Source organism: Sciurus carolinensis, unplaced genomic scaffold, assembly GCF_902686445.1.
Source record: "Sciurus carolinensis unplaced genomic scaffold, mSciCar1.2, whole genome shotgun sequence".
NCBI classification, from domain to species: Eukaryota; Metazoa; Chordata; class Mammalia; order Rodentia; family Sciuridae; genus Sciurus; species Sciurus carolinensis.
In genome coordinates, this window is record NW_025920130.1 from 1428741 (window position 1) to 1456734 (window position 27994).

General features: G+C 37.1%; 2 protein-coding genes across 4 annotated transcripts in view; one reads left to right on the forward strand and one right to left on the reverse strand.

Moving 5' to 3' along the window:
- The window catches only part of LOC124974061 (lambda-crystallin homolog), a 137583-nt gene that overhangs the window by 48586 nt on the left and 61003 nt on the right, over positions 1-27994 (forward strand). The gene's annotated exons all lie outside the window — the stretch shown is intronic.
- On the reverse strand, positions 10192-11391 carry LOC124974059 (COP9 signalosome complex subunit 5-like). The gene has a single exon (XM_047537619.1). The coding sequence runs from the start codon at positions 11362-11364 to the stop codon at positions 10360-10362; it is 1005 nt and encodes a 334-aa protein (XP_047393575.1). The 5' UTR covers positions 11365-11391; the 3' UTR covers positions 10192-10359.

The window sequence follows — 27994 nt, forward strand, 5'->3', positions numbered from 1 at the left end:
GAAAATCTTTCATTTGCATTTAGCCTTTCCAACAACTTCACTTAAAAAATAATAATAATAATCCTCACAGGCAATAACTGTTTCCTTAGCTGAAAGCCTGGAGAGAGAAAACAGTCCCTTTAGGTAGAGCTGGGGCAGCCTCAGGGGTGAGGTGACCTTTCCAGGAATCTATCCCTCAAGTGCCCACAGGCTGTCCCTGCCCCTGTTTAAGAACCTGAGGTCTAACATTATTTTTGAAAGATCATACTTACTGCTATAGGGTTTAGGTAAATTTGCCTAAAACTCAAAGGGTCATTATTCCAATATCCCTTTTCTGTATTTTGTGTTCTGAGATTTGCACATGTCATGTTGTTCCTATGATGATATTCTAGCTGAGAATTTGGGAACAAACCAGAAAGGCAGCTTGTGTTTTATAATCAGCTGCTGCTCTGAGATTCAGATCAAATACAGAAGGTGGAGGTTCTAGGTCTTTGTGGCTCTTAAGTTTCTCCCATTCCTTTAACAAATATGTATCAAAACACAACATAAAGCGAGGACCATTTTCCATTTCCTTTTCTCTTTCTTGTGTACAACAGACTGCCTTTATCCTCTGTTTACTTTCTGGAGTTTCAGTTACCTGTGGTCAATAGTAGTCCAAAAATATTTGGAGAGAGAGGAGATAGACATATCCCACATGCACATAACTTTGATTACAGTATGTTATAATTGTTCTTTTTTTTCTATTAGTTGTTGGTATTAATCTCTTACTGTGCCTAGTTTATAATTTAAACTTTATCATAGGTATGTATATATAGGAATAAAATAGGATATACTGGGTTTGGTGCTGTGGTTTCAGGCATCAGGGTGGCTTGGAACATGTCAGGTGTGGATGGGGGGTTAGTATGTTTGTCTCTTTCTTGATACGGTGAAGGTTGTATGAAAATTGGGTCTACCAGGGAATCAGAGGGCTCCTGTGGTGAGCTTTCAGATGTCCTGTTTCCACACGCACTTAAGTCGTGGGTGTGTAGGAGGACTTGCTTCTGGAGACATGGAAGCTTTCCAAAACCTGGTCTTCACCTGGGTTTAGTTTTTAAGGAAAGCATATGCTTCTTACATTGGGCCTACCAGGAAGATCTCGTTGCTCTTGACAGTGGCAAGGATGGGTGCCTCCCATCTTGACACGTGTGGTTCGTACATGGGCCGGGTGGGCTTGCTGCCAGTCGTGACATTTGCACTTAGCATAGGAGTGGCTTTGGCAAGTTTTTTTTTTTTGTTTTTTTTTTGTTTTGTTTTTTTTAACTTTTAGACTCTACTTCCTCATCAGTAAAATGAGGATGATACCTATGCTTCTGGAACATGGTAAGAATTTCCATCTGGGCTCATACTTAAGGTGACTGCCTTGAAGTCAAGGTTCCATTTTCCCAATGAGATGTTTAAAAACTCATTTTATGGTTAATTTGATGTAGTTGTCCCTTAGTATTCCCAAAGGTTCCAAGACCCTTGTTGATACCAAAATCTGTGAATGCTGAAATCTATTATTTAACATAGTATAGTATTTGCATAGTAGCTATGCACATCCTTTTGTATACTCTAAATTATCTCTAGATGACTTATAAGGCCTAATATAATCTAAATGCTATGTGCATAGTTGTTATACTGTAGTGTTTAGGGAATAAAGACAAAGAAAAAAGCCTGTACATGTTCAATCAGTTGCAGTTGTAACAGGGACTTAAAGAGGCTGCCTTTGCTTAATCAGTGACTCTTTATCTGTGTCTGTTAAGGCCGAAAGGGTAAGTGAAAGCAGAATAGAGCTCGGCAGTCTCTGCCTTCATTTTGTATCTGTCTCCTTTATTACCCTTAAACTTTGGTTCATGTCCCTCCTCATCTCTGCATATAGGCATGTTAATCATTTAAGTAGTATTCATCTAAAAACTGGTACTATGAGAGTATCAGCCCTTAATTTACCTCACCTATCTCATCCCCCTTCAAGACCGAGGCAAGATTTGCAGTCTTCTGTGCAAGATTTGCACTCCTGTTTCAAATCCCTGGAATGACACTAGAAGTCTCCAGTCATTGTCCTACAGCTTCCAGGAAATCACCCCATGATGAGACTGCTTCCCATTCCCTAAGTAGGAACAGCCATCGCATGGCAATTGAATTGCTCCCTTCCAGGATCACAGGTCTGATAGATAAATGTCCTGAGCAACATGTTGAAATTATCCCCCTCAAGCAGTCCTTACAGGACTTCCCTGGAGTTTCTTTGCAGAACCAGAACTGAAATAATGATCAGCCGACCCACAGTTTGACCAGGACTGCTTCACTGTGCATATCTCTCACGCCCTACCCCAGTTCTTTCTCTGTTTACACTAAAGCTTCTGTTAGCATCCTGAAGACAGGTCTGAGTTGCTGGATCTTGCTTTGCCTTTTTAGTATGGGCATATTGATTAAAGTTCTTATCCTGCTGTTCACCATTATCCTTTTTGTTTCTTTTCTGGGGCAAGTGACTGGACCTGGTTTGTTGGTACCCCCAGAGTCAGGCATCTGTGACCTAGGACTCTGATAACACAACTTTTTATTCTGAATATTTTCAATCTATGGTTGGTTGACTCCATGGATGGGGGAGAATGACTGCAGTAATAATATAAATGATAGAAATGACATTTTATAAATACATATTTAATGGTCATAGAATGTGATCTGAAATATGAATATATAATAAATTCCTGTAATATTTCTTATTTCTCATATCACAAAATTTTTTAGTTCAGACTCTGGTCTGGCATCTTTACTCCTATGCATTCATCTTCATTAGAGTTGCTTCTTAAGTTTCTCTAACTAGTTTCCCAGAGCACATCATCTTTCCTTCCTTAGAGAAGATCTTCCTTCAATAGGAAGAGTTTTTGAAATCCATCTGTAGTATTGGCATTGGAAATTTACCTCTGGCTTCAGTGACTAATTCTCAAACATTTAGGTATTTTTCCCCCTGTAGTAAAATACTTATGGTTCTACAACATGATAACTTGCTGTGTGTTTTTTTTTTTTTTAATGTTTAATAAAGCTTATTCACAAATTTTTCAGCACTAGCAGTGAAGTTATGCCCAGGAATAATGAGCATATTTATGTTCAGTTTTTTTTTTTTGTTTGTTTTTTGTTTTTTTAATGGGTCTTGCTGTGTTTCCCAGGCAGATCTCAAACTCCTGGGCTCAAGCAATCCTCCTGCCTCTGTCTTTCCGTGCCTGGCTTATGTTAAACATTTTTGTTTTCCCTTTCCATTTTTGAAATATGGTCTATCAGATGATTTCTATGAACATCTGAAAATAGAATGATTGAATTACTTCAGGCTAATGTGTCTTTCTTAAATAGTTTATTGTTTTTCAAAACATGAAGAATTCTCCATAATATGAGGACATTATAATGACTTGGCTATAAGCTGAGTCCTTATTTGAAGGGATAATTTTAGCTAGGCACAGTGACTCATGCCTGTGATCCCAGTGACTTGAGAGGCTGAGGTAGGAGGGTCAAAAGTTTGAGACCAGCCTGGGCAACTTAGTGAGACCCTGCCTCAAAATAAAAAAAAATTTTAGAAGTAGTGGAAATGTAGTTCAGTGGTAAAGCTTCCTGGAGTTCAGTCCCTAATACCAAAAGTAAGCAAGCAAACAACTACAAAAGGGACAATTTTAGAGAAGGATATATCTACTTTATTAAAAAAAATGCTTAGCACAGTACTTGGCATATAGAAAATGCTCATAAATGGCAATTGTTTTAGAAATTGGCCCTTTGTACAGAATTTTGATAAACAAATGATATGGAGCAATATATGATGTTTTATGCATAGTAGGTGCTAAAAACTGTTGTTTAGCTAAGTTCTGCCTCTATTTTATATGTCAGATGAATGTGTTTACATGTTGAGCAGCCTCTACTATGCAGAACACTGAGCCAAGCAGTAGGAGAGGAAAACAGAGAAAGATGATGCAAAATCTACTAAGTTTAATTCCTGTAAGAAATTGCATTCTTCAGAAATTCTTCCCTCTTGATGGGTGTGGTGGTGCATGCTGTCTACTGTAATCCCAGCTACTCAGGAGATTGAGGAAGGAGAATCACAAATTCAAGGACATCTGGAAAAGGCAACTTTATAAGTTGGGACCAAAATGTTTCCAAGTCAATAGTCAAAAATAAAAGTTTGGAACTTTATATTGAATAGAAGAAAAAGTTTGTTTACTTTTAGTACTGGGAATTGAATCTCAGGGCACTTTACCACTAAACTCCAGCCCCAGCACCAGCCCTAGCCCTTTTCTTTAATTTTTATTTTGAGACAGGGTCTCACTAAGTTGCTGAGGCTGATCTTGAACTTTCAGTCTTCCTGCCTCAGCCTCCTGAGTTGCTGGGATTACAGGCAGGCACCACCACACCTGGCTAACCTGGGCAATTTTACAGGACTCTGACTGAAATGAAATAAAAAAATAAAATAGAAAAGAAATTGTTTCCCTAGTGTCATAGAGAGGAATGGGGGAGAGGGATAGTTCTGACCTACAAGATTGGGAAGGTTTAAGAAGATGGGATTTAAGCTTGCCTTGGCCTTTTGACAGGTGAATTTCAGAGAGTTATGTCTCAGAAAGACATGAACAGATACCTGTATATATGTTCCAGGCATCTTCAGTAGGGCTGTGAGGCTGAGATTCAGGGCCAGTGGAGAGGAGGAAAAAGACTGGAAATAAAGATGAATGCCAATGAATGCTTTGAATGTTGACCTGAGGAGTTACTAAGATGAAATGAGTTAATATTTCTAAAGTTGTTAGAGTAATGCATGACACATAGAAGCACTATTTAAATTGTTTCCTGAAAGAAAAATTTGGATTTCAATCTGTATCCTGATTAGAATCCTCCAAGAAGGTATCAGTAAGAGTGTGAAGCTAATCAGAAGGAAAGATGGACTTGAAAAAAAAAAAAATGGAGATTTCACTTTTACTAGATGACTGATTCTTGGATATGTATGCACAATTTCTTTTTTGAAAATTTATCTTTATATGTATTTTTAGTTGTCTATGATCATTTATTTTATTCATTTATTTATATGCAATGCTAAGAATTAAACCCAGTGCCTCACATATGCTAGGCAAGCGCTCTACCACTGAGCCACACCCTAGCCCATGTGTACACAATTTCTAAATATGAATAATTTGATAATCCAAATTTTGTAACTAGTTCATACTTGTTTCTTGTCTTACATTTATCAAGCAGACAAATAAAATCCCCAAGTGCAGCTATATATAGTGTTTTAAAAAGTATATTAATAATTCATGAATGTTAGAGATATTTCTTAAAGAATCAAACATCTCTGTATTATAAAGGAAGTTTAGAAAAATCTTGCTTAGGTCCATTATTCAATAAATTTTTTAAAAATAATCTTTTAGATGCTAATAGACCTTTATTTTATTCATTTATTTATATGTGGTGCTGACAGTCAAACCCAGTGCCTCACACTTGCTGGGCAAGCGCCCTACCACTGAGTCAATAGCCCAGCCCTCCATAACATTTTAATATTTTGGTTATGTATTTCTATTTCTCCTGTTTATTCTTTCTTTCTTTAATATATTTGATATTATATTATGAATAGAATTTTTAATCATGACTTTGATTTAAAACTGATTCACTCAAGACTGTATCAGATAGAAGAAGTATAATTTTTGAATTTAAAAAAATTATGGACGGCGATCCAAGATGGCGGCCTAGAGGGAGACTGCACCCCCAGTCGCTCCAGAACCCAGGAGTTAAGAAGGGGAGGCATTGAGAGACTCGGAATGAAATAGAGCCACAGGTGAGTCTGCCCACTGGGTAAAGCTCGGCCCGGGTGGCAGGCCCAGATAGAGGTGGCTTATCGGAGCCAGGCAGGGCAGCTAGAGTCTTCCCAAGGTAGCCTTCCACACTCCGGCAGTGGGCTCCTCCCACACAGCCAGCTGCATGGTGCAGGCCCACAGTGAGAGCCTTTCCACACAGAGCCAGTTCCAAACCGTGGAACCAGTAGGGGGCTAGGGGCAGTTTTCGTCGGATGCGCTGCTTTATCAGATTCCTCCAAGACATCAGGCTACTGAAGGCTGGGAGGTGATACACTGGAAATCTACCTGGGACACTATAAGCCAATAGTGGAAAACTGCAATATCTCAGGGTCCCAATGACAGCTGACCAATATGAGAAAACAAGGGAAGAAAATGTCCCAAACAAACCTAGATACTACATCAATAAAACCCAATGACAGCACAGCAGAAGAAATGTCAGAAAGGGAGTTCAGAATGTACGTAATTAAAACGATCAGGGAAGCTAATAAGGAGATGAAAGAGCAAATGCAGGTATTGAAGGAGGAGATGAAAGAGCAAATGCAGGCATTAAATGATCGCACCAATCAACAGTTTAAAAGACCAAATACGGGAAGCAAGAGATCATTTCAATAAAGAGTTAAAGATACTGAAAAAAAAAACAAACTGAAATCCTTGAAATGAAGGAAACAATAAACCAAGTTAAAAACTCCATAGAAAGCATAACCAATAGGATAGAACACCTGGAAGACAGAACCTCAGACATTGAAGACAAATTATTTAATCTTCAAAGCAAAGTTGGCCAAACAGAAAAGATAGTAAGAAATCATGAACAGAATCTACAAGAATTATGGGATATCATGAAAAGGTCAAATTTAAGAATTATTGGGATTGAGGAAGGCTTAGAGAAACAAACCAAAGGAATGAACAATCTATTCAATGAAATAATAACAGAAAATTTCCCAAATCTGAAGAATGAAATGGAAAACCAAGTACAAGAGGCTTATAGAACTCCAAACATACAAAATTACAACAGATCCACACCAAGGCACATTATTATGAAAATATCTAACATACAAAATAAAGACAGAATTTTAAAGGCCATGAGAGAAAAGAATCAAATTACATTCAGAGGGAAACCAATAAGAATATCAGCAGATTTTTCAATCCAGACCCTAAAAGCTAGAAGGGCCTGGAACAACATATACCAAGCCCTGAAAGAAAATGGATGCCAACCAAGAATCTTATACCCAGCAAAACTTACCTTCAAATTTGACGATGAAATAAGATCCTTCCATGATAAACAAAAGCTAAAGGAATTTACAAAAAGAAAGCCAGCATTACAGAACATTCTCAGCAAAATATTCCATGAGGAAGAGATGAAAAACAACGATGCAAATCAGCAACAGGAGGCGCTAGCCTAAAGGAATAGCCAAATAAAGGAGAAACCAAATCATGTCAAAAACAAATGTGAGTCAATTGACTGGGAATACAAATCATATCACAATAATAACCCTGAATGTTAATGGCCTGAATTCATCAATCAAAAGACACAGACTGGCAGATTGAATTAAAAAGAAAAATCCAACAATATGCTGCCTGCAAGAGACTCATCTCATAGAAAGAGACACCCATAGACTAAAGGTGAACGGATGGGGAAAAACATACCATGCACACGGACACAGCAAAAAAGCTGGAGTATCCATCCTCATTTCAGATAATGTGGACTTCAAACCAAAACTAGTCAGAAGAGATAAAGAAGGACATTACATGCTGCTTAAGGGAAGCATAAATGAGCAAGACATAACAATCATAAATATCTATGCCCCGAACATTGGCTCATCCACGTACGTCAAACAAATCCTTCTCAATTACAGAAATCAAATAGACCACAACACAATAATACTAGGCGATTTTAACACACCTCTCTCACCACTGGATAGATCATCCAAACAAAAATTGAATAAAGAAACTATAGATCTCAACAACACAATCAACAATTTAGACTTAATGGACATATATAGAATATACCATCCAACAAAGAACGAACACACTTTCTTCTCAGCAGCACATGGATCATTCTCTAAAATAGACCATATTTTATGCCACAAAGCTACTGTTAGCAAATACAAGAAGATAGAGATACTACCTTGTACTCTATCAGATCATAATGGATTGAAATTAGAAATAAATGACAAAATAAAAAACAGAAACTTCTCCAATACCTGGAGATTAAATAATACACTATTATATGATGAATGGATAACAGAAGACATCAGGAGGGAAATTAAAAAATTCTTAGAAGTGAACGAGAACAAAGACACATCATATCAAAATCTCTGGGACACTATGAAAGCAGTACTTAAAGGAAGATTTATTTCATGGGGCGCATTCAAAAAAAGAAGTAGAAATCAACAAATAAACGACTTAACACTACAGCTCAAAGCCCTAGAAAAAGAAGAGCAGACCAATACCAAAAGTAGTAGAAGACAGGAAATAGGTAAAATCAGAGCCGAAATCAACGAAATCGAAACAAAAGAAACAATTGGAAAAATTAACAAAATAAATAGTTGGTTCTTTGAAAAAATAAATAAAATTGATAAACCCTTAGCCACACTAACAAAGAGAAAGAGGGAGAAAACTCAAATTACTAAAATTCGGAATGAACAAGGAAACATCACAACAGACACGAGTGAAATACAAAACATAATTAGAAGCTATTTTGAAAATCTATACTCCAACAAAACAGAAAACCTCGAAGACATCAACAAGTTTCTAGAGACATATGAATTACCTAAACTGAACAAGGAGGACATACACAACTTAAATAAACCAATTTCAAGCAATGAAATAGAAGAGGTCATCAAAAGCCTACCAACAAAGAAAAGTCCAGGACCAGATGGGTTCTCAGCCGAGTTCTACAAAACCTTTACAGAAGAGCTCATTCCGGTACTCCTCAAACTATTTCATGAAATAGAAGAGGAGGGAACCCTCCCAAACTCGTTCTATGAAGCCAATATCACCCTGATACCTAAACCAGACAGAGACACATCGAGGAAAGAAAATTTCAGACCAATATCCTTAATGAACATCGACGCAAAAATTCTCAACAAAATTTTAGCAAATCGCATACAAATATATATTAAAAAGATAGTGCACCACGATCAAGTGGGTTTTATTCCAGGGATGCAAGGTTGGTTCAACATTCAGAAATCAATAAATGTCATTCACCATATCAACAGACTTAAAGTTAAGAATCACATGATTATTTCAATAGATGCAGAAAAAGCATTCAATAAAATACAGCATCCCTTCATGCTCAAAACACTGGAAAAAATTGGGGTAGTGGGAACATTCCTTAACATTATAAAGGCCATCTATGCTAAGCCCATGGCTAATATCATTCTAAATGGTGAAAAACTGAAAGCGTTCCCCCTAAAAACTGGAACAAGGCAGGGATGCCCTCTTTCACCGCTTCTATTCAACATCGTCCTTGAGACTCTAGCCAGAGCAATCAGACAAACCAAAGAAATTAAAGGGATACGAATAGGAAAAGAAGAACTCAAACTATCCCTGTTCGCTGATGACATGATTATCTATTTAGAGGAACCTGGAAATTCTACCAGAAAACTTTTAGAACTCGTAAGTGAATTCAGTAAAGTAGCAGGTTACAAGATCAATGCTCATAAATCCAATGCATTTTTATACATAAGTGATGAATCTTCAGAAAGAGAAATTAGGAAAACTACCCCATTCACAATAGCATCGAAAAAAATAAGATACTTGGGAATCAATCTCACAAAGAGGTGAAAGATCTCTACAATGAGAACTACAGAACACTAAAGAAAGAAATTAAAGAAAAGCTTAGAAGATGGAAAGATCTCCCATGTTCCTGGATAGGCAGAATTAATATTGTCAAAATGGCTATACTACCTAAAGTGCTATACAGATTCAATGCAATTCCAATTAAAATCCCAATGAGGTACCTTACAGACAGAGCAAGCAATTATGAAATTCATCTGGAAGAATAAAAAACCTAGAATAGCTAAAGCAATCCTCAGTAGCAAGAGCGAAGCAGGGGGTATTGCAATACCAGATCTTCAACTCTACTACAAAGCAATAGTAACAAAAACGGCATGGTATTGGTACCAAAATAGACAGGTAGATCAATGGTACAGAATAGAGGACATGGACACAAACCCAAATAAATACAATTTTCTCATACTAGACAAAGGTTCCAAAAATATGCAATGGAGAAAAGATAGCCTCTTCAACAAATGGTGCTGGGAAAACTGGAAAACCATATGCAATAGAATGAAATTAAACCCCTATCTCTCACCCTACACAAAACTCAACTCAAAATGGATCAAGGACATCGGAATCAGACCAGAGACCCTGCATCTTTTTTTTTTTTTTTTCATTTTATAGAGTTTTATTACAGGATGTTAATATTCAGGACATTTCAGAGCACCTTATACTTCTAATCAGATTTTTGGTAACTAGTTTTAAAAGTATTACTTGAGTATTTTTCACATACCAGTTTTCAGGCAAAAGTACTATCAGCAACTGTTTAAGAGATGTTAATTGGATTAAACAGTTTATCCTTAATAACCTGAGACATCAATCCATGGATGGCTTCTATGGTGGTTTTACAGCTGTCTCTTGTAGCTTTGGCAAGTTTGTCTTCTGACTTTCGGTCATGTGTTTCTAAACCCAACATGAAACTTCCTGGACCCAGCTGGGCTTCTGACTGCTCTAACTTTTCAGACAAATCAAACACCTGACCAGTGGTATAGTCTGCATTAGTAAGCAAGCTAGAGGAACTCAGTGTATTCACCCAGTATTTATTCCACAAAAGCTCAAGTAATTTGCGATCCAAAGAGGTTTTGAAATATGAGACTTCTAAGGCATAATATTGTTTGCAATGTACACCAAAGTCTTCTATTTTGTTAAGTGGAATAGTCTGGTATTCAGAAGGTCCTTCATCAGGAGGTTTGTAGCCCTTTGGGTATGTCCTAAAGGCTCCAAGATTCACTTTTCCTGCAGATATTGTTCTTGTTGGATCAATTACCACTGCTACGAATGGTTCTTGGAACTGCTGGTTAAGCATCTGTGTACTAACGTCAATCCCAGAAAGCCAGCAACCATAGCCAGGGTGGCTATGGTACCAGCCTATTGCATTTTCAAGGCGACCAACCTGTTTGGCGTTTTCTATGTATGCAGCCATGTACTCATATGCAGCAGCCTGAGCATTTACTCGGGTTTCAGTGCCCTCTACAGGCAAAGCAAAACTGTCCATAATGATCATGGTTTCACCGTCCACCTTTCGTAGCATCAAACCCATCACTTCCAAGTTGCCTCCTGATCTGGCATACATCACCATTTTCAGTAGAGCCAATGCTGAGATTTTGCAGTACTTAAAGTAATGGTGATCCTTAGTCCAGGGTTTCGCCGCCAGGATTTCTTGCTGCTGTTTTTTGTCGTATTTGTAGATTTCATCGATACTCTGGGCTTCCTGCATGTTGTTGGCCAATTCCCAGGTTTTCTGGGCCATACCGCTCCCGGATGCCGCCATCGCCAAGGAATCAGAATTGTCGCCTCTATAACCACATGAACTTCAGCTCTCTGGGTCTCCAGGTGTGGGCTTCAGACCTTCCTCACCGCAGGTGCAAACTCTTAATAGACTATTGGAGCAGCCATGACCCCTGCATCTTATAGAAGAAAAAGTAGGTCCAAATCTTCAACTTGTTGGCTTAGGATCAGACTTCCTTAACAGGACTCCCATAGCACAAGAAATAAAAGCAAAAATCAACAACTGGGATAGATTCAAACTAAAAAGCTTTCTCTCAGCAAAGGAAACCATCAGAAATGTGAAGAGAGAGCCTACAGAGTGGGAGAATATCTTTGCCAACCATACCTCAGATAGAGCACTAATTTCCAGAATCTATAAAGAACTCAAAAAACTCTACATGAAGAATACAAATAATCCAATCAACAAATGGGCTAAGGAAATGAACAGACACTTCACAGAAGAAGATGTACAAGTAATCAACATATATATGAAAAAATGTTCAACATCCCTAGTAATAAGGGAAATGCAAATCAAAACTACCCTAAGATTTCATCTCACCCCAATTAGAATGGCGATTATCAAGAATACAAGCAACAATAGGTGTTGGCGAGGATGTGGTGAAAAAGGAACACTCATACATTGCTGGTGGGGTTGCAAATTAGTGCAGCCACTCTGGAAAGCAGTGTGGAGATTCCTCAGAAGCTTGGAATGGAAACACCATTTGACCCAGCTATCCCACTCCTTGGCCTATACCCAAAGGACTTAAAATCAGCATACTACAGAGATACAGCCACATCAATGTTCATTGCTGCTCAATTCACCATAGCCAGATTGTGGAACCAACCTAGATGCCCTTCAGTTGATGAGTGGATAAAGAAACTGTGGCATATATATACAATGGAATATTACTCCGCAATGAAGAATGATAAAATTACGGCATTTGTAGGCAAATGGACGAAATTGGAGAATATCATGCTAAGTGAGATAAGCCAATCTCAAAAAACTAAAGGATGAATGATCTCGCTGATAAGCGGATGAGGACATATAATGGGGGTGGGAGGGGTTAGCATTAGGTTTAGGGTTAGGTTTAGGGTTAGGGATAAGGAGAGCGGTAAGAATGAAGGAAAGAAGGACTGTATAGAGGGAAAAGAGGGGTGGGAGGGGTGGGGGGGAAGGGAAAAAAAATAAACATCATTGCCCTATGTAAACGTAAAAAAAAATAAAATAAAATAAAATTATGATTTTTATCATTGATGTCAAACCTGAAGAACCTTCCATGTAAGAATTCCATTAAAGCTGAAGTTCCAAAAACCCTTGGCTTTCTGCTCACCTGGCCCCATGGCACTTCATAATCTTAGTGTCAATAGACCTTTTTTTTTTTTTTTTTTAGACACGGAGGATTGAATCCTGACACATGCTAGGCAAGTGCTCTGTCACTGAACTCCATTTCAGCCCCCTAGAGACTTCTTAGGACTATACCCTCTTATCAGTTCTCACAACTCCTTTTCCGATTTGTATAAGGAAAAATTCACCATGTAGAAAAATTCCTCTAGGCTACTTGGAGACAATTTTCTTATAAAAAGAGTAGTGTTACTTTAGGAACTTGTTCAAAAGTAGAAGGCAGAGTGTAAGGATAAACACACACACACACACACACACACACACACGCACACATACACGCATGCACACAAATGCCAAGATAGCTTGCCATAGTTCTTCAACTAAAAATAATCCCATTGTAGGATTTGCTGAGTCCTGGTGGGTTAAAGCTCCAGCAACATGAGTGTAATTCTCCCCAGGAGATTTTCTTCTAACTAAACCCCAGAGGGCAGGAGCATGGGTCATAAGGTTTCCTAACACTCTGGTGAAATGTGGGAGTATTGCAAGAAAGAAACTTGAATTTCTAGAATGTTAGTGCAATTTTGAAATCAAATCTTGCCTGGCAAGAAAATCTACTGTGATGGAAAAATAACTTTATTCTCAAAAGCCTGTCTAAAAGCATTGACTCTTAAAGAGCATTAAGGCCCATTAGCTGTGAAATGGAGGCATTATCTAATCTCTGGAACTCAAGACTTGATATCACAGCAACTGGTAGGAGCCATGGGAATGGTTTATTAAGTTATGGAGTCTACATGGAGTTTCCTGCCATACAATTAGGACAACAGCAGCAATCTAGAAATAAAAATTATATTGTCTATGCATATGACCAGAATTTGCATCTAAACTTCACCTTTACAATTTGGAAAATGCTAGCCATTCTGATCGGGGCTTTCAGACACTGTCAGGAATCACAAGAAACTGTGTTCATAAATAGCACCATTTTTGAAATGTGTGTCCTTTAATGAGTAGAAGCTTAGTGGACATTCATTTGGTCTTAGTCATTGAGGGTCACAATAAACCTTTGGCAAGGATGAGGTAGGGGTGAGGGAGGGGGTGGTTCAGGTTATGGAATGGCTAGTGCTGAGAACATACAGTTGTGGGCATAGAGACTGGCATTTCACTTTTTTTGTTTGTGTGTGTGTGTGTATGTGTGTGTGTGTGTGTGTGTGTGCATGTGTATTTTCTTTTTTTAATTTGTTGTACATGACAGTAGAATGCATTTATACATTTTAGACCATACATAAATGGAGTGTAATTTCTCATTTTTCTGATTAATACATATTGTAGGATCACATCAGTCATGCAGTCAAACATGTAAAAGAGGTAATAATGTCTGTTTCACTCTACTATCCTTCCTGCACCCCTTCCCCTTCCCCTCCCTTCACTACCCTCTACCTAATATAAAGTAACTCTGTTCTTCCCTAGTCCCCCATTGTGAATTAGCATCCGCATGGTATAATTTATGTATAATAAAATGCATGTGTTTTGTGTTTAATACCATGTGTGTTTGACAAATGCATATGTCCCTTGGCACTTGTGTGTGCTGCATCTGTGGATCCAAGCAACCATGGGTCAAAAATATTTAGAAAAAAATTACATCTGTACTGAACAAGTACAGATTTTTCCCCCCTGTGGTTATTCCCTAAACAGTATAGAATAGCAGAATAGCAACTATTTCCATTGCATTAGATGCATTATGAACAATCTAGAGATGGTTTAAAGCATATGAAATGACATAAGTTCTATTAAATACTATTTTATATGAGAAACGAGAGCATCTGTGGATTTTGGTATTTGATATTTGTGTAGCTGTACCATAGCATCTATCCATTTACCAGTTGAAGAACTGTTAGATTGTGTCCCATTTATAGCAATTATTTTCAATTTCCAGTTGTTCATTATTAGTACATAGAAATATAATTAAATTTAGTATATTGAACATAAATTCTGTCACCCTGCTAACTAAATGATTAGTTCTAGTAACTTTTTTATAGAGTTCAGGGATTTTCTGTATGGATACTTATGTGTTTATGAGTTTTATGTCTTCCTCTACAAGGACATGAATTTTATTTATATTTAACTTATTGTACCTGCTAGGCTATCGAGTATGATGTTGCATAAGATGTTGTAGAAGATCCAATATCCATGTCTTGTTTCTCATTCTGAGGGAAAGTGTTCTTTTACTATTAATTATGATATAAGAGTTATTAAAATTTTTTTTGGAAAATTATGTTTATCAGGTTGAGGAAGTAACTCTTTAAATTCCTAGTTTTTTTTTTTTTTTTTTTTTTTTCAGTGCTGGGGATTGAACCCAGGGCCTTGTGCTTGCAAGGCAAGCACTCTACCAACTGAGCTATATCCCCAGCCCTAAATTCCTACTTTTTTGAGAGTTGGTGTCATGAATGGATGTGGAACTTAAGTGCCTTTTCTTTGTTTTCTAAGATGACTGTGAATTTTCTTTGATTAAAGAAACAAATTTGTTATGATAATCATTATCTTTTTTAATTTTAATTTTTATGGTATGGGCGAGAGGATTAAAGCCAGGGCCTCATGCATATGGTAAATTTTATTGGCTTATTTTAGAATATTGAACCACCTTACATACCTCATTTTGTCATGATATATTATCCTTTTTATGTTTTCTGGATTTGATTTGCTAATATCTGTTGAGGATTATTTTTTATATTTATATTTTATTATTTTATTTTTAATGTGTTCTAATTAGTTAAACATGATAGTAGAATGTATTTTGACTCTTTGTACACAAATGGAACACAATTCCCCATTCCTCTGGTTGTACATGGTGCAGAGTACACTGGTAGTATAGTCATACATGTACATAGGGTAATGTCTGTCTCATTCCATTTCCCTCCCACCCTCACACCCTCCACTCCCCTCCTCTCACTCCCCTCTGCCCAATCCAAAGTTCCTTCATTCTTCATTCCCCACCACCCCTTATAGATAAGCTTCTCCTAATCAGAGAAAACATTCTGCGTTTGGTTTTTTGGGTTTGGCTTATTTTGCTTAGCATGATATTCTCCAGCTTCATCCATTTGCCAAGAAATGCCATAATTTCATTCTTCTTTAAGGCTGAGTAATAGCCCATTGTGCTTATATACCACAGTTTCTTTATCCATTCATGAATTGAAGAGTACCTAGGTTGGTTCCATAGTTTAGCTATTGTGAATTGAGCTGCCATAAACATTGGTGTGATTTTAAGTCCTTTGAGATAGTTCAAAGAGTGGGATAGTTGGGTCAAATGGTGGTTCCATTCCAAGTTTTCTGAGGAATCTCCATACTGCTTTCCATAGTGGTTGTGCCAATTTGCAATCCCACTAGCAATGTATGAGTGTACCTTTTCCCCCACATCCACACCAACACTTATTGTTGCTTGTATCCTTGATAATTGCCATTCTGATTGGAGTGAGATGAAATTTTAGAGTAGTTTTTATTTGCATTTCTCTTATTGCTAGAGACAATGACTTTTTTTTGTATGTTTTTTGATTGATTGTATTTCTTCTGTGACGTGTCTGTTCAGTTCCTTAGCCCATTTATTGGTTGGGTTATTTGTTTTTTGGTGTTAAGTTTTTTGAGTTTTTATATATCCTGGAGATTAGTGCTCTGTCTTAGGAGTGTGTAGTAAAGATTTTCTCCCATTCTGTAGTCTTTTTCTTCAAGTTATCGATTGTTTCCTTTGCTGAGAAGAAGTTTTTTAGTTTGAATCCATCCCATTTATTGATTCTTTTTTTTTTAAGATGTTGATGGACCTTTATTTTATTCATTTATTTATATGTGGTGCTTGCTTAGAGTCGAACCCAGTGCCTCACACAGTGCCTCACACATGCTAGGCAAGCACTCCACCACTGAGCCACAACCCCAGCCCCCCATTTATTAATTCTTAATTTTACTTCTTGTGCTTTAGGAGTCTTGTTCAAAAAATCAGGTCCTAAGTTGACATGATGAAGATTTGGGCCTACTTTTTTTTTCTATTAGGCACAGGATCTGTGTTCTAGTGCCTAAGTTTTTGATCTATTTCTCATTGATTTTTGTGCAGGGTGAGAGATAGGGGTTTAATTTCATTTTACTATATATGGATTTCTAGTTTTCCTAATACCATTTGTTGAAGACACTATCTTTTCTTCAATGTATGTTTTTGGTGCCTTTGTCTAATATGAGATAACTGTATTTATGTGGGTTTGTCTCTGTGTCTTCAATTCTGTACCATTTGTCTATTTGTCTATTTTGGTGCCAATATCATGCCATTTTTGTTACAATGGCTCTGTAGTGTAGTTTAAGTTCTGGTAATGTAATGCCTCCTGCTTCACTCTTCTTGCTAAGGATTGCTGTGGCTATTCTGAGTCTCTTATTTTTCTAAATGAATTTCATGATTGCTTTTTCTAGTTCTATGAAGAATGTCATTGGAATTTTAATAGGAATTGCATTAAATCTGCATAATGCCTTTGGTAGTATGGCCATTTTGACAATATTAATTCTGCCTATCCAAGAGGATGGGAAATCTTTCCATCTCCTAAGGTCTTCTTTAATTTCTTTCTTTAGTGTTCTGTAGTTTTCTTTGTAGAGGTCTTTCACCTCTTTTGTTAGATTGATTCCCAAGTATTTTATTTTATTTTTTTTTTTTTTGAGGCTATTGTGAATGGGATAGTTTTCCTAATTTCTCTTGAAGTGGATTCATCACTGATGTATAGAAATGCATTTGATTTATGGGTATTGATTTTATAACCTGCTACTATGCTGAATTCATTTATGAGTTCTAGAAGTTTTCTGGTGGAATTTTTTAGATCTTTTAAATGTAGAATCATGTCTTCAACAAATAGTGATAGCTTGAATTCTTCTTTTCCTATTTGTATCCCTTTAATTTCTTTTGTCTGACTAAATTTCAATTGCTGTGGCTAAAGTTTCAAGGATGATGTTGAATAGAAGTGGTGAAAGAGGGCATCCTTGTCTTATTCCAGTTTTTTAGAGGGAATGCTTTCAATTTTTCACCATTTAGAATGATGTTGGCCTTGGGCTTAGCATAGATAGTTTTTACAACATTGAGGTGTATTCCTCCTATCCCTAATTTTTCTAGTGTTTGAACATGAAGAGGTGTTACAATTTGTCAAAATTTTTTTGGCATCTATTGAGATGATCGTATGATTCTTGGCTTTAAGTTTATTGATTTCTGTATTTTAAACCAACCTGGCATCCCCAGGATGAACCCCACTTGATCATGACGCACTATCTTTTATATATATTTTTGTATGTGATTTGCCAGAATTTTATTGAGAATTTTTACATCTATGTTCTCAGGGATATTGGTCTAAAGTTTTCTTTCCTTGATGTGTCCTTGTCTGGTTTTGGTATCAGGGTAATATGAGACTCATAGGATGAGTTTGGGAGGGTTCCCTCCTTCTGTATTTAATGGAATAATTTGAGGAATATTGGTGTTAATTCTTCTCTGAAGGTCTTGTAGAACTCAGCTGAGAATTTGTCTGGTGCAGGGCTTTTCTTGGTTGGTAGGATTTTGATGGCATCTTCTATTTCATTGCTTGAGATTGATCTGTTTAAATTGTTTGTGTCCTCCTGATTCAGTTTGGGTGGATCATATGTCTCTAGAAATTTGCCAATGTCTTTGAGATTTTCTATTTTATTAGAGAATAAATTTTCAAAATAGTTTCTAATTATCTTCTGTATTTCAGTAGTGTCTATCTTGATATTTATTTTCTTTTTCATCATGAATTTTGGTAATTTGAGTTTTCTCTCCCTCTTCATTAGCATAGCTAAGAGTTTATTAATTTTATTTATTTTTTCAAAGAACCAAACTTTTTGTTTTGTCAATTTTTTGAATTGTTTCTTTTGTTTCCATTTCATTGATTTCAGTTCTGATTTTAATTATTTCCTGTCTTCTGCTTTTGGTGTTGATTTGTTCTTCTTTTTCTAGTGCTTTGAGATGTAATATTAAATCATTTATTTGTTGACTTTTATTCTTTTAATGAATGAGTTCAATGCAATGAACTTTCCTTTTAGCACTGCCTTCATGGTGTTCCTCCAGGTGTTGATATAGCTTCTATTTTTAATTTTATTGTTGATTTCTAATTTCATCCCATTATGATCTGATAGAATGCTGGGTAGTATTTATATTTTTTGTATTTGCTAAGAGTTGCTTTGTGGCATAACATATAGTCTATTTTAGAAAATGATCTATGTGCTGCTGAGAAGAAAGTATATTCGCTTGATGGTGGTTGGAATACTCTATATGTCTGTAAGCCTAAATTATTGATTGTATTATTTAGTTCTGTAGTTTCCTTGTTTAGTTTTTGTTCAGAAGATGTGTCCAATGGTGAGAGAGTTGTGTTAAAGTCACCCAGTATTATTGTGTTGTGGTCTATTTGATTTTTGAAATTGAGAAGAGTTTGTTTGATGTATGTAGATGCTCCATTGTTTGGGGCATATATATTTATGATTGTTCTGTCTTGTTGATGTATGATTCCCTTAAGCAGTATGAAAAGTTCTTCTTTATCCCTTCTGACTAACACTTTGACTTGAAGTCCACTTTATCTGGTATGATGATGGAAACTCTTGCTTATTAACACAGCCCATATGAGTGATATGTTTTTTCCCAATCTTTCACCTTCAGTCTGTCTTTTCCTAGGAGGTGAGTCTCTTGAAGGTAGCATATTATGGGTCTTTTTTAAAAAGTACATCTGCCAGTGTGTGTCTTTTGATTGATGAGTTAGGCCATTAACATTTAGGGTTATTATTGGGATATGATTTGTATTCCCATTTTGTCTTGTTTTTTTTTTTTTTTTTTTTAGTTTTTAACTTGACTTAGTTTCTCCTTTGATTGACTTTTCCTTTAGTGTAGTTCATCCCTTTGCTGGTTTTCATTATTTCTTTTTCATTTCCTCCTCATGGAATATTTTGCTGAGAATGCTCTGTAGTGTAGGCTTTCCCATTGTGAATTCTTTTAACTTTTGTATATCATGGAAGGTTTTTATTTCATCTTCAAATCTGAAGGTTAATTTTGCTGGATTTAAAATTCTTGGTTGGCATCCATTTTCTTTCAGAGCTTGATATATATTATTCCAGGACCTCCTGGCATGAGGGTCTGGGTTGAGAAATCATCTGAGATCTGAATTGGTTTCCCCTATACGTAATTTCGTTTTTTGTTTTTTTTTCTCTCTTGAAGCCTTTAAAATTCTATCCTTATTTTGTATGTAAGTCAGTCTCATTATAATGCATCTTTGTGTGTGTCTGCTGTAATATTGTACATTTGGGGTCCCATAAACCTCTTGTAGTTGATTTTCCATTTCACTCTTTTTTAAAAAAAATATTTTTATTAGTTGTTGATGAACCTTTATCTCTTTATATGTGGTTCTGAGGATAGAACCCAGTGCCTCACACATGCTAACCAAGTATTCTACGACTGAGCCACAAACTTGGCCCCTGTTCATAGTTTCTTACCATCTTCTCTGGAGAGTTGACTTTATTTTCAAGAGTAAATATTTTGTCTTCATTGCCTGAGGTTTTGTCTTCCAAGTGCCTAGCCTGTTGGTGGTATTTTCCATTGAATTTTTAATTTGGTTTATTGTTTCCTTCATTTTGAGGATTTCTGCTGGATTCCTTTTTATAATCTCTGCCTCTTTAATGAAGTGACCTTTCACTTCCTGTATTTTCTCTCTGATACCATCCTTTATTTTGAAGATCAGCTTAACTGTATACCTTCTAAACCCCTTCTCTGAGATTTCTTCTACTGCATTGTCTATGGATTCTGTTGTTGGAACATCTTGGTTTGTTTGAGGTTCCTTATTCCCTTGGTTTTTCATATTGCTCCTGTGTCTTTCCATCTAGCAGCATGGAACTGAGGCAGTACAGATTCTATCTCTGAAGGCTTCCTATACCTCACCTTTAAGGGGAAGACCAATATTAACAGCACCCAATGCAAACAATACACCATCTTAAACCAAATGCCTTCTATTAAGGCATTTACAGTTTTCTCAAAATAGACAAAAATGAAGTGTTCAATTATGTCTACCACATAAGTAGTAAGTTTGCTACAAGGGTTTACCATTTCAAATGATGGACAGAGAGGGAACAGAAGTAGTGTAGGATGTGAAGTTTATGAGGGAGAAGGAGAAATGATAGAAGTAAAAATTTATAGTAAGAGTGAAGGAGGAGTTAATAGTGTTTGGCTGTTAGTGTGAGAGAAGTGAGAAAGAGAAGCCAGGGGGACAGATAAGTGAGAGAAAAAAAATTACAGATTTAATCAAAAAAGTAAAACTATAAGAATACACAACCAAACTGTAATATACTATTCAGACACCTCACTCCTCAATTAATTGATGCATGAAAAATATTTGGATTCAAAGATGATAATGATGTGAGGGGAGGGAAGGAAAGTCTCAATGGAAAATTGAACAGTCATTTCCATTGGCTTTCAAAAATTTTCTCAGCTTCCCTTCTCTGCCGATAGGTGGGATTGTCTGAAGTTTGATGGTAGCTCCAGTCCAGTGGGTGACCTACTGGTTGGCTGGGTGAGCCAATAGCAAGATGCCCTCACACCCCTTCAGTCTTTCCACTCATGGTAGCCAGACCATTCCATCCCTATGCACTTCAGGACTCTCTGGGCTGGAGAGAGCCAAGGTCTCTCCAGTTTCTCCAACCTGTGCTTCTTCTGGGGAAATCACCCCCAGTTTTTGGCTTTCCACAGGCTTGCCAGGCCCAGACTGGTCCGTACACACCCAGCTGTAATCTGATGGATCTGGGCTTCAGTTTCCTCATTGTCTGCCTTGCTGCCATCCTAAGATCTCAATGCTGTTTCAACTTGCTGAGAGATTGCCAGGGGTGTGCTCACACAAATGACAGACCCTGCAAAGAAGCAGCCAGATGGCGGCCACTAGTGCACCCAACAGGAAGACCTCAGGTGCAACCAGACCTGCAGGTACCCTGACAATAGATCTCCAGGCACTCGCCTATGTCCCCAGACTGAGGCAGCCACATCCCGAGATGGCAACTGTGGCAGCGACAAACCTGCAGGCCCCTTGGCCCTGGATACCCAGGTCCTGGCTAGTGTCCCAAGATGGTAGTGGCTGTGTGTAACCAAACCTGTGGGTAGCCTGACAATGGACTTCCAGTCAGAAGCGGGGAGCTGGTGATTTGCCAGGGAATGGAGGGCAATGGGCAGGTGAACGTTGGGTGGTGGGTGATGGGCAGGTGAAAGGTAGGCAAATAAACAGCAGATGATCAGCAGTGGGCTAATGGGGGCTGTGGGTGTGTGTGTGGGGTGAACAGCAGTGGATTGGTGGGCAGTGATGGCTGCTTTGCAGAGAAACAGTATTTCCTCTGATTGAATCACAGAGCCACAAGGAATGCGGCCTCCCTCTAGTCCGTCATCTTGGATCTTCTGAGGATTCTTACCTGTATGTTTAAGAAGGATATTGATCCAAAATTTTATTTCTTTGTCATTTCTTCAGCTGGTTTTCATATTAGCATAATACTTACCTCACAAAATTAGGAAATGTTCTCTCCTCTGTTTTCTGGAAGAGTGTGAATGGAATGGATTTTATTTATTCTAAAATGTTTTGTAGAGTTCACCAATGAAACTATCTAGGCCTTGAAATTTTTTGGTTGGAAGATGTTAAATGATAAATTCAATTTCTTTAGTAGATAAAGAACTATTTGGATTATGTATGCCTGTGCAAACTTTGGAAGTTTGTGTCCCTCAAGGAATTTGTCCTTGTCATCCAATTTTCTCATTTATGTGAATAAAGTTATTGGTAACATTCCTTTATTGTCATTTTAATGTCTAGCATTGTTTTGGCATTTTTCATTTATCTTTGGTATTGATAATTTATGTTTTCTCTCCTTTTTTCAAAGAATCAACTTTTGGTTTCATTGGTTTTCTGTGTAGTTATTTTTGTTTTTTATTTCACTGATTTATGTTACCTTTAGTTAGTATCTTCTGCTTACTTTGAATTTAATTTATCTTCCTTTTTCTAGTTTCTTAGTGTATAACCTTAGGAAATTAATTTATATCTAAATCTATAGTTTAGGTATTGATTTTCTTATATAAACATTTAAGTAATTACATTTACTCTGTTATAGCTGCATCCCACAAATCTTGATATATTGTTTTCATTTTCATTGAATTAAATGTACCTCCTCATTCCCCTGTGACTTCCTCTTTTCACTCACTGGTTATTTAAAGTATGTTGTTTAATTTACAATTTTTGGGTGCTTTCCAGATATTATTTTGTTATTGATTTCTAATTTAATTCTATTATGGTCCAAGAAATACTTTATATGGTATGAATTCTATTAAGTTTGTTGAGTTGTGCTTTATAACCTAGCACATGATCTCTTTTGGTGAAGACTCCATGTATAGTTGAAAAGAATGTGTGCATTCTGTTCTTGTTGGGTGGAGTAAACTATAACTATCAAGTAGGCCAAGTTGCTTGATAGTGTGGTTCAGGACTTGCCATTCTAATGGATTTTCTTTTTTAAATTTTTTTAATTTTAATGACCTTAATGGCTTTATTTTCTGTTCTAGAATTGGGTAACACTTCATTCCATGAAATGGAACATGCATTCCCTCTAATGGATTTTCTGTCTACTCATTTTATCCATGATTGAGAGACAGACATTGAAGTCTCATTTCTCAATGGTTCCAAAGTAGGCATTCAGTTGGGTCTTGCTTTCTTATTCCATTTAATAGTCTGCCATCCAATTAGGATGTTTGGTCCATTAAATTTAATGTAATTATAGATGGAGTTGGATTAAAATGACCACTTCACTTATATTTTTCTATTTAATTCATTTTTTACTTTTTGATCTTCTCTACCCTTCTTTTGGTTGGCTATGGAGAATAATATTTTATCTTTACATTTTATTTCCTTGATTGAATTGTTATTTATGTCTCTGAATTTTTTTTTGTGATTGCCATAGGACTTATAAAATTCTTTTTAAATTAACCATGTCTACCTTCATGTGTTATGTAAGAACCTTGCAACATTATGCTTCCAGTTTCTTCCATGTTTTGTGTTATTGTTCTCATATACTCTCCTTTTTTACATGTTATAACACAAGGTACTTTTCTCAATATAGTCAACTAAGTTTAAGAGCAATTAAAATTAGCTTCATGTTTTCCTGCATTTTTACCATTTCAATATCGTTTTTTACTTGTGCAAATTAAAATTACTCCTGGTGTCATATTCTTTCTGCCTGAAAGTTTTTCTTTAAAGACATTTCTTTATAGTATAAATCTGCTCATAAGAACTCTGCTTTTTTTTTTTTTCTTTTTTTTAAAAAAAAACTTTATTTTTTATTCTGGTTTAAAATGACATTTTCTCTGTGTAGAATTTTGTTTTGACTTTTTTTCTTTCCTTTCAGTCCTTTAAAGATGTCGCCAAACTATCTTGTGGATTGCATAGTTTCTGACAGGAAGTTTACTTTAATTATTATCTTTATTCCTCTGTATGTAATGTATCCTTTTTCCTGTCTCACATCAAGATGTTCTTATCTTTGGTGTTTAGCAATTTGAATATGATGCGAGTTTGTATGTGTTTGGTATTTGCTCTGCTTGGTGTTCTCTGATATTCTTTTTTTTAAAAAAATATATTTTTTTAGTTGTCGACCTTTATTTATTCATTTATTTATTTATTTTTTATGTGGTGCTGAGGATGGAACCCAGGGCCTCACACATGCTAGGCAAGTGCTCTACCACTGAGCCACAAACCCAGCCCCTATTCTCTGATATTCTTGATTTGTAGTTTTGTTTATTTTGGAAAAATATTGACCTAATGACTCTTTAATTTTTTTTCTGCCTCATTTTCTCTTCTGGGATTCTATGTACATATATTTGAATATTTTATATTTGCAATCTTTGGATTTCTCCACCTTTTTTTCCTTTCTTTTTTCTTTGTGTTTTAGTTGGGTAGTTTCTACTGACCTATCTTCAGTTTCACTGAGGCTTTCCTCATCTCTGTAGAGTCTGCCTGTTTGTGTTATTTATTGTTGTGTAACACATCACCCCAAAACTTAATGACTTAATGCAACAGTAAACACTTTGTACATTGGTAATACCTTGGCTGAATGGCTCTGGCTTCAGTCTTTCTTGACATGGATGTTTGCCAGGGCTGTTATTATCTAAGGCTTGATTGGGCCCAAAGGAATAATTTTCAAGGTGAATCATTTGTGTAACTGTCAAATTAATCGATAGTAAATGTGGTTCCATTCCCTGTGGACCTCTCCATAGGTCTTTTGAATGTCTTCATGACATGGTAGCAGATGAGTGATGTTAGCACATGGCAAATGCTACAATATATTTTGTGATTAAGTCTCAGAAGCGTCATTCCTACATGTCCCTGTAGGTTGCACGTCAGGCCTATTTAGTGTGGGTGGACTGTACAAAGGTATGAGTTCCAGGAGGCAAGGACATTGGGGCCATCTTGGAGGCTGGCCATCATGCTATCAAAGGCAGTTTTTTATATTTTATTTTTTTGAAATTTTTTTTTAGTTGTAACTGGACACAATACCTTTTTAAAAATTTTTATTTGGTGCCGAGGATTGAACCCAGTGCTTCATGCATGCTAGGCAAGCGATCTACCACTGAGCTATAACCCCAGCCCCATTTTTTATCTTGTTATTGTAATTTTCATTTGACTTTTTCTTATAGTTTCCACCTCTCTGATGAAATTCTCTATCTGTTCACTTTTCCACGTTAAACATATTGATCCATAGTCATTTTAAATTCCCTGATAGCTCTACTATCTGCATTATCCCTGAGTCTAATTCTGTTGATTGCTTTGTATCTGGACATGGGATAGTTGTTTTTCCTTTCTTACGTTATAATTTTTCAGGGCATGTTGATGTTGCTTCTTCTCATTAGGTGGTTGGTGTGGAAGATTGAATCAATCTAATTAAAAAGTCAGCTCCAGTTGTATTTTGTTGTTTCCATGATTACCTTAAGTGCACCACCAGCTCCAAATGCCTCTATGTTATCTGTGCTTTGGGGAGGCAGGATTGCTGGAGTCTCCTCAATGTCCCTGCTTCCTCATCTTCCAGTCTCCTTTCCCCTGTCCTATAGACAGGATCTTTTCCAGGCACTTGCCCCTCCCCAGACAGAGGGTGCTGCTGTTTGTTGGACTATCTTCTGCCTTTGGCAGTCTCTGTATGCCATGACCTGTGGTGTGGAGCCTTCTCAGTGATTCTGCCTTTCCTCCCCATGGCTGCCAAGTTCTACTTTGTTCTTTGGAAAGTCTTGTACAACAGGGCGTTTCTTGCCTCTTCCTCAGTGTTTCGATTCATCCAGTGCTGAGTTTCTCAACCAGGCACTATGGACACTTTGAGCAGGTAATTCTTTGTCATAGGAGCTGTCCTGTGCATTGTAGGATATTTAGGAGCTCCCTGACCTCTTCCCACCAGTTGCCAGTAGCACCCTTGTCCTGACTACCTAATAACAACCACAATGTCTTTTGACTTTGTCCAATGACCCCTGCCTGGGCCCACTCCTTTTATGGCATTTGTATAGATATGATTCTAGACTTAGGGCATTTTCTAACCCCTCCCTCCTGCCCTATGGAGGGTTGTTTTCCTTCTGTCCTTTCTCCTTTGCAGTGGGTCTTCACCCTTGCCCTGGTGGGGGAGGATAGTTTGTTACCCCTCCCCCAGTGGGTTAAGGCTTCTGCCTTGTGAGGGAGGTGGGCTGGTTGCTTTGTACTTCTCCCACAGCAGTGGCCACTTTGTTCCAGCCCATCTGTGCCACCACCTGTGAGGGTGCTGGCTGCTGTCCTTCAGTGCCCCAGATTTCTTGGGAACCCCTGGTAGAGAAGAGGCTTAATGAATGTGACCTCTGCTTTGCATCTGTGCCACCTCGTGCCTCTGTGCCCTCACACTAGCCTCACTTAGCCTCGGTGATCTGTTAAACACGTCAGCCCCCTTCTTACCTGCCTGGTTGGTGCCTGAGGAATCTTTCCCATGTGCTCTGCTGCAGGTGATCCACCCCTCTGTCCTTGGAGGGGCCTGTCTTGCCTTGGATTTCAGGCTGTAATGGTTTCCCCTCATCCTTGGTTTTTCTTTCTGTTTTCAGCTATTCACAGTCAACCATTCTGAAAATATTGACTTTTTCAAGAGAGAGACCACATTCACATAACTTTTATTATAGTATATTGTTATGATTTTTTCTATTTCATTATTATTTGTTGTTACTAGTCTCTTACTATACCTAATTTATAATTAAACTTTATAATCAGTATGTATGTTTAGGAAAACACCCTATAAGGGTTTGGATATTATCCATAGTTTTAGATATCCACTCAAAGTCTTGGACTTATCCCCCATGAATAAGGGAACACTCCATTTGGTTTTTCTAGGACTTAAGCTCTGATGAGTTAAAGAAAAGTTATGCTTTTGTGATTTATCAGACTTTTCCTTAATTTTAGGTGGGAAGCACCACTCTTCCCTGCTCTGTTCATCCTAGGCAGAAGTGGATCCCATGTGTTCCTTTTTTTTTGATACCAGGAATTGAACCCAAGGGCACTTAACCATTGAGCCATATCATATCCCCAGCCCTTTTGCTGTATTTTGTTTTGAGATACGGTCTCACTGAGTTGCTTAGGGCCTTGCTAAGTTGTTGAGGCTGGCTTTGAACTCGCAATCCTGCTGCCTCAGCCTCCCAAGCTGTTGGGGGTATAGGTGGCTCCGTGGGTTTTTTTGTTTTGTTTTGTTTTTTTAGTGATAGCAAGATAAATTGTTTTTCTAATTTTTTTAATTTAATTTTTTATTTGTTCTAATTAGTTATACATGAGAGTAGAATCATTTATGCATTTTGATGAATCATATATAAATGGAGTATAATTTCTTCTTTTTCTTTTTTTTAGTGTTCTTTTTTATTGTTTGTTCTATTTAGTTATACATGACAGCAGAATGTACTTTGACTCATTGTGTACAAATGGAGTACAACTTTTCATTTCTCTGGTTGTAAACAATGTAGTCACACCATTTATGTAATCATACATGTACATATGGTGATGATGTTTGTCTCATTTCACCATCTTTCCTTCCCCCCTTCCCTCCTCTCATTTCCCTCTACACAATCCAGAGTTCCTCCATTCTTCCCTTACCACCTGCCACCATTGTGTATCAGCATCCACTCACAGAGAAAACATTTGGCCTCTGTTTTTTTGGGATTGGCTTATCTCACTCAGCACAATATTCTCCAGTTCCATCCATTTACCTGCAAATGCCATAATTTCAT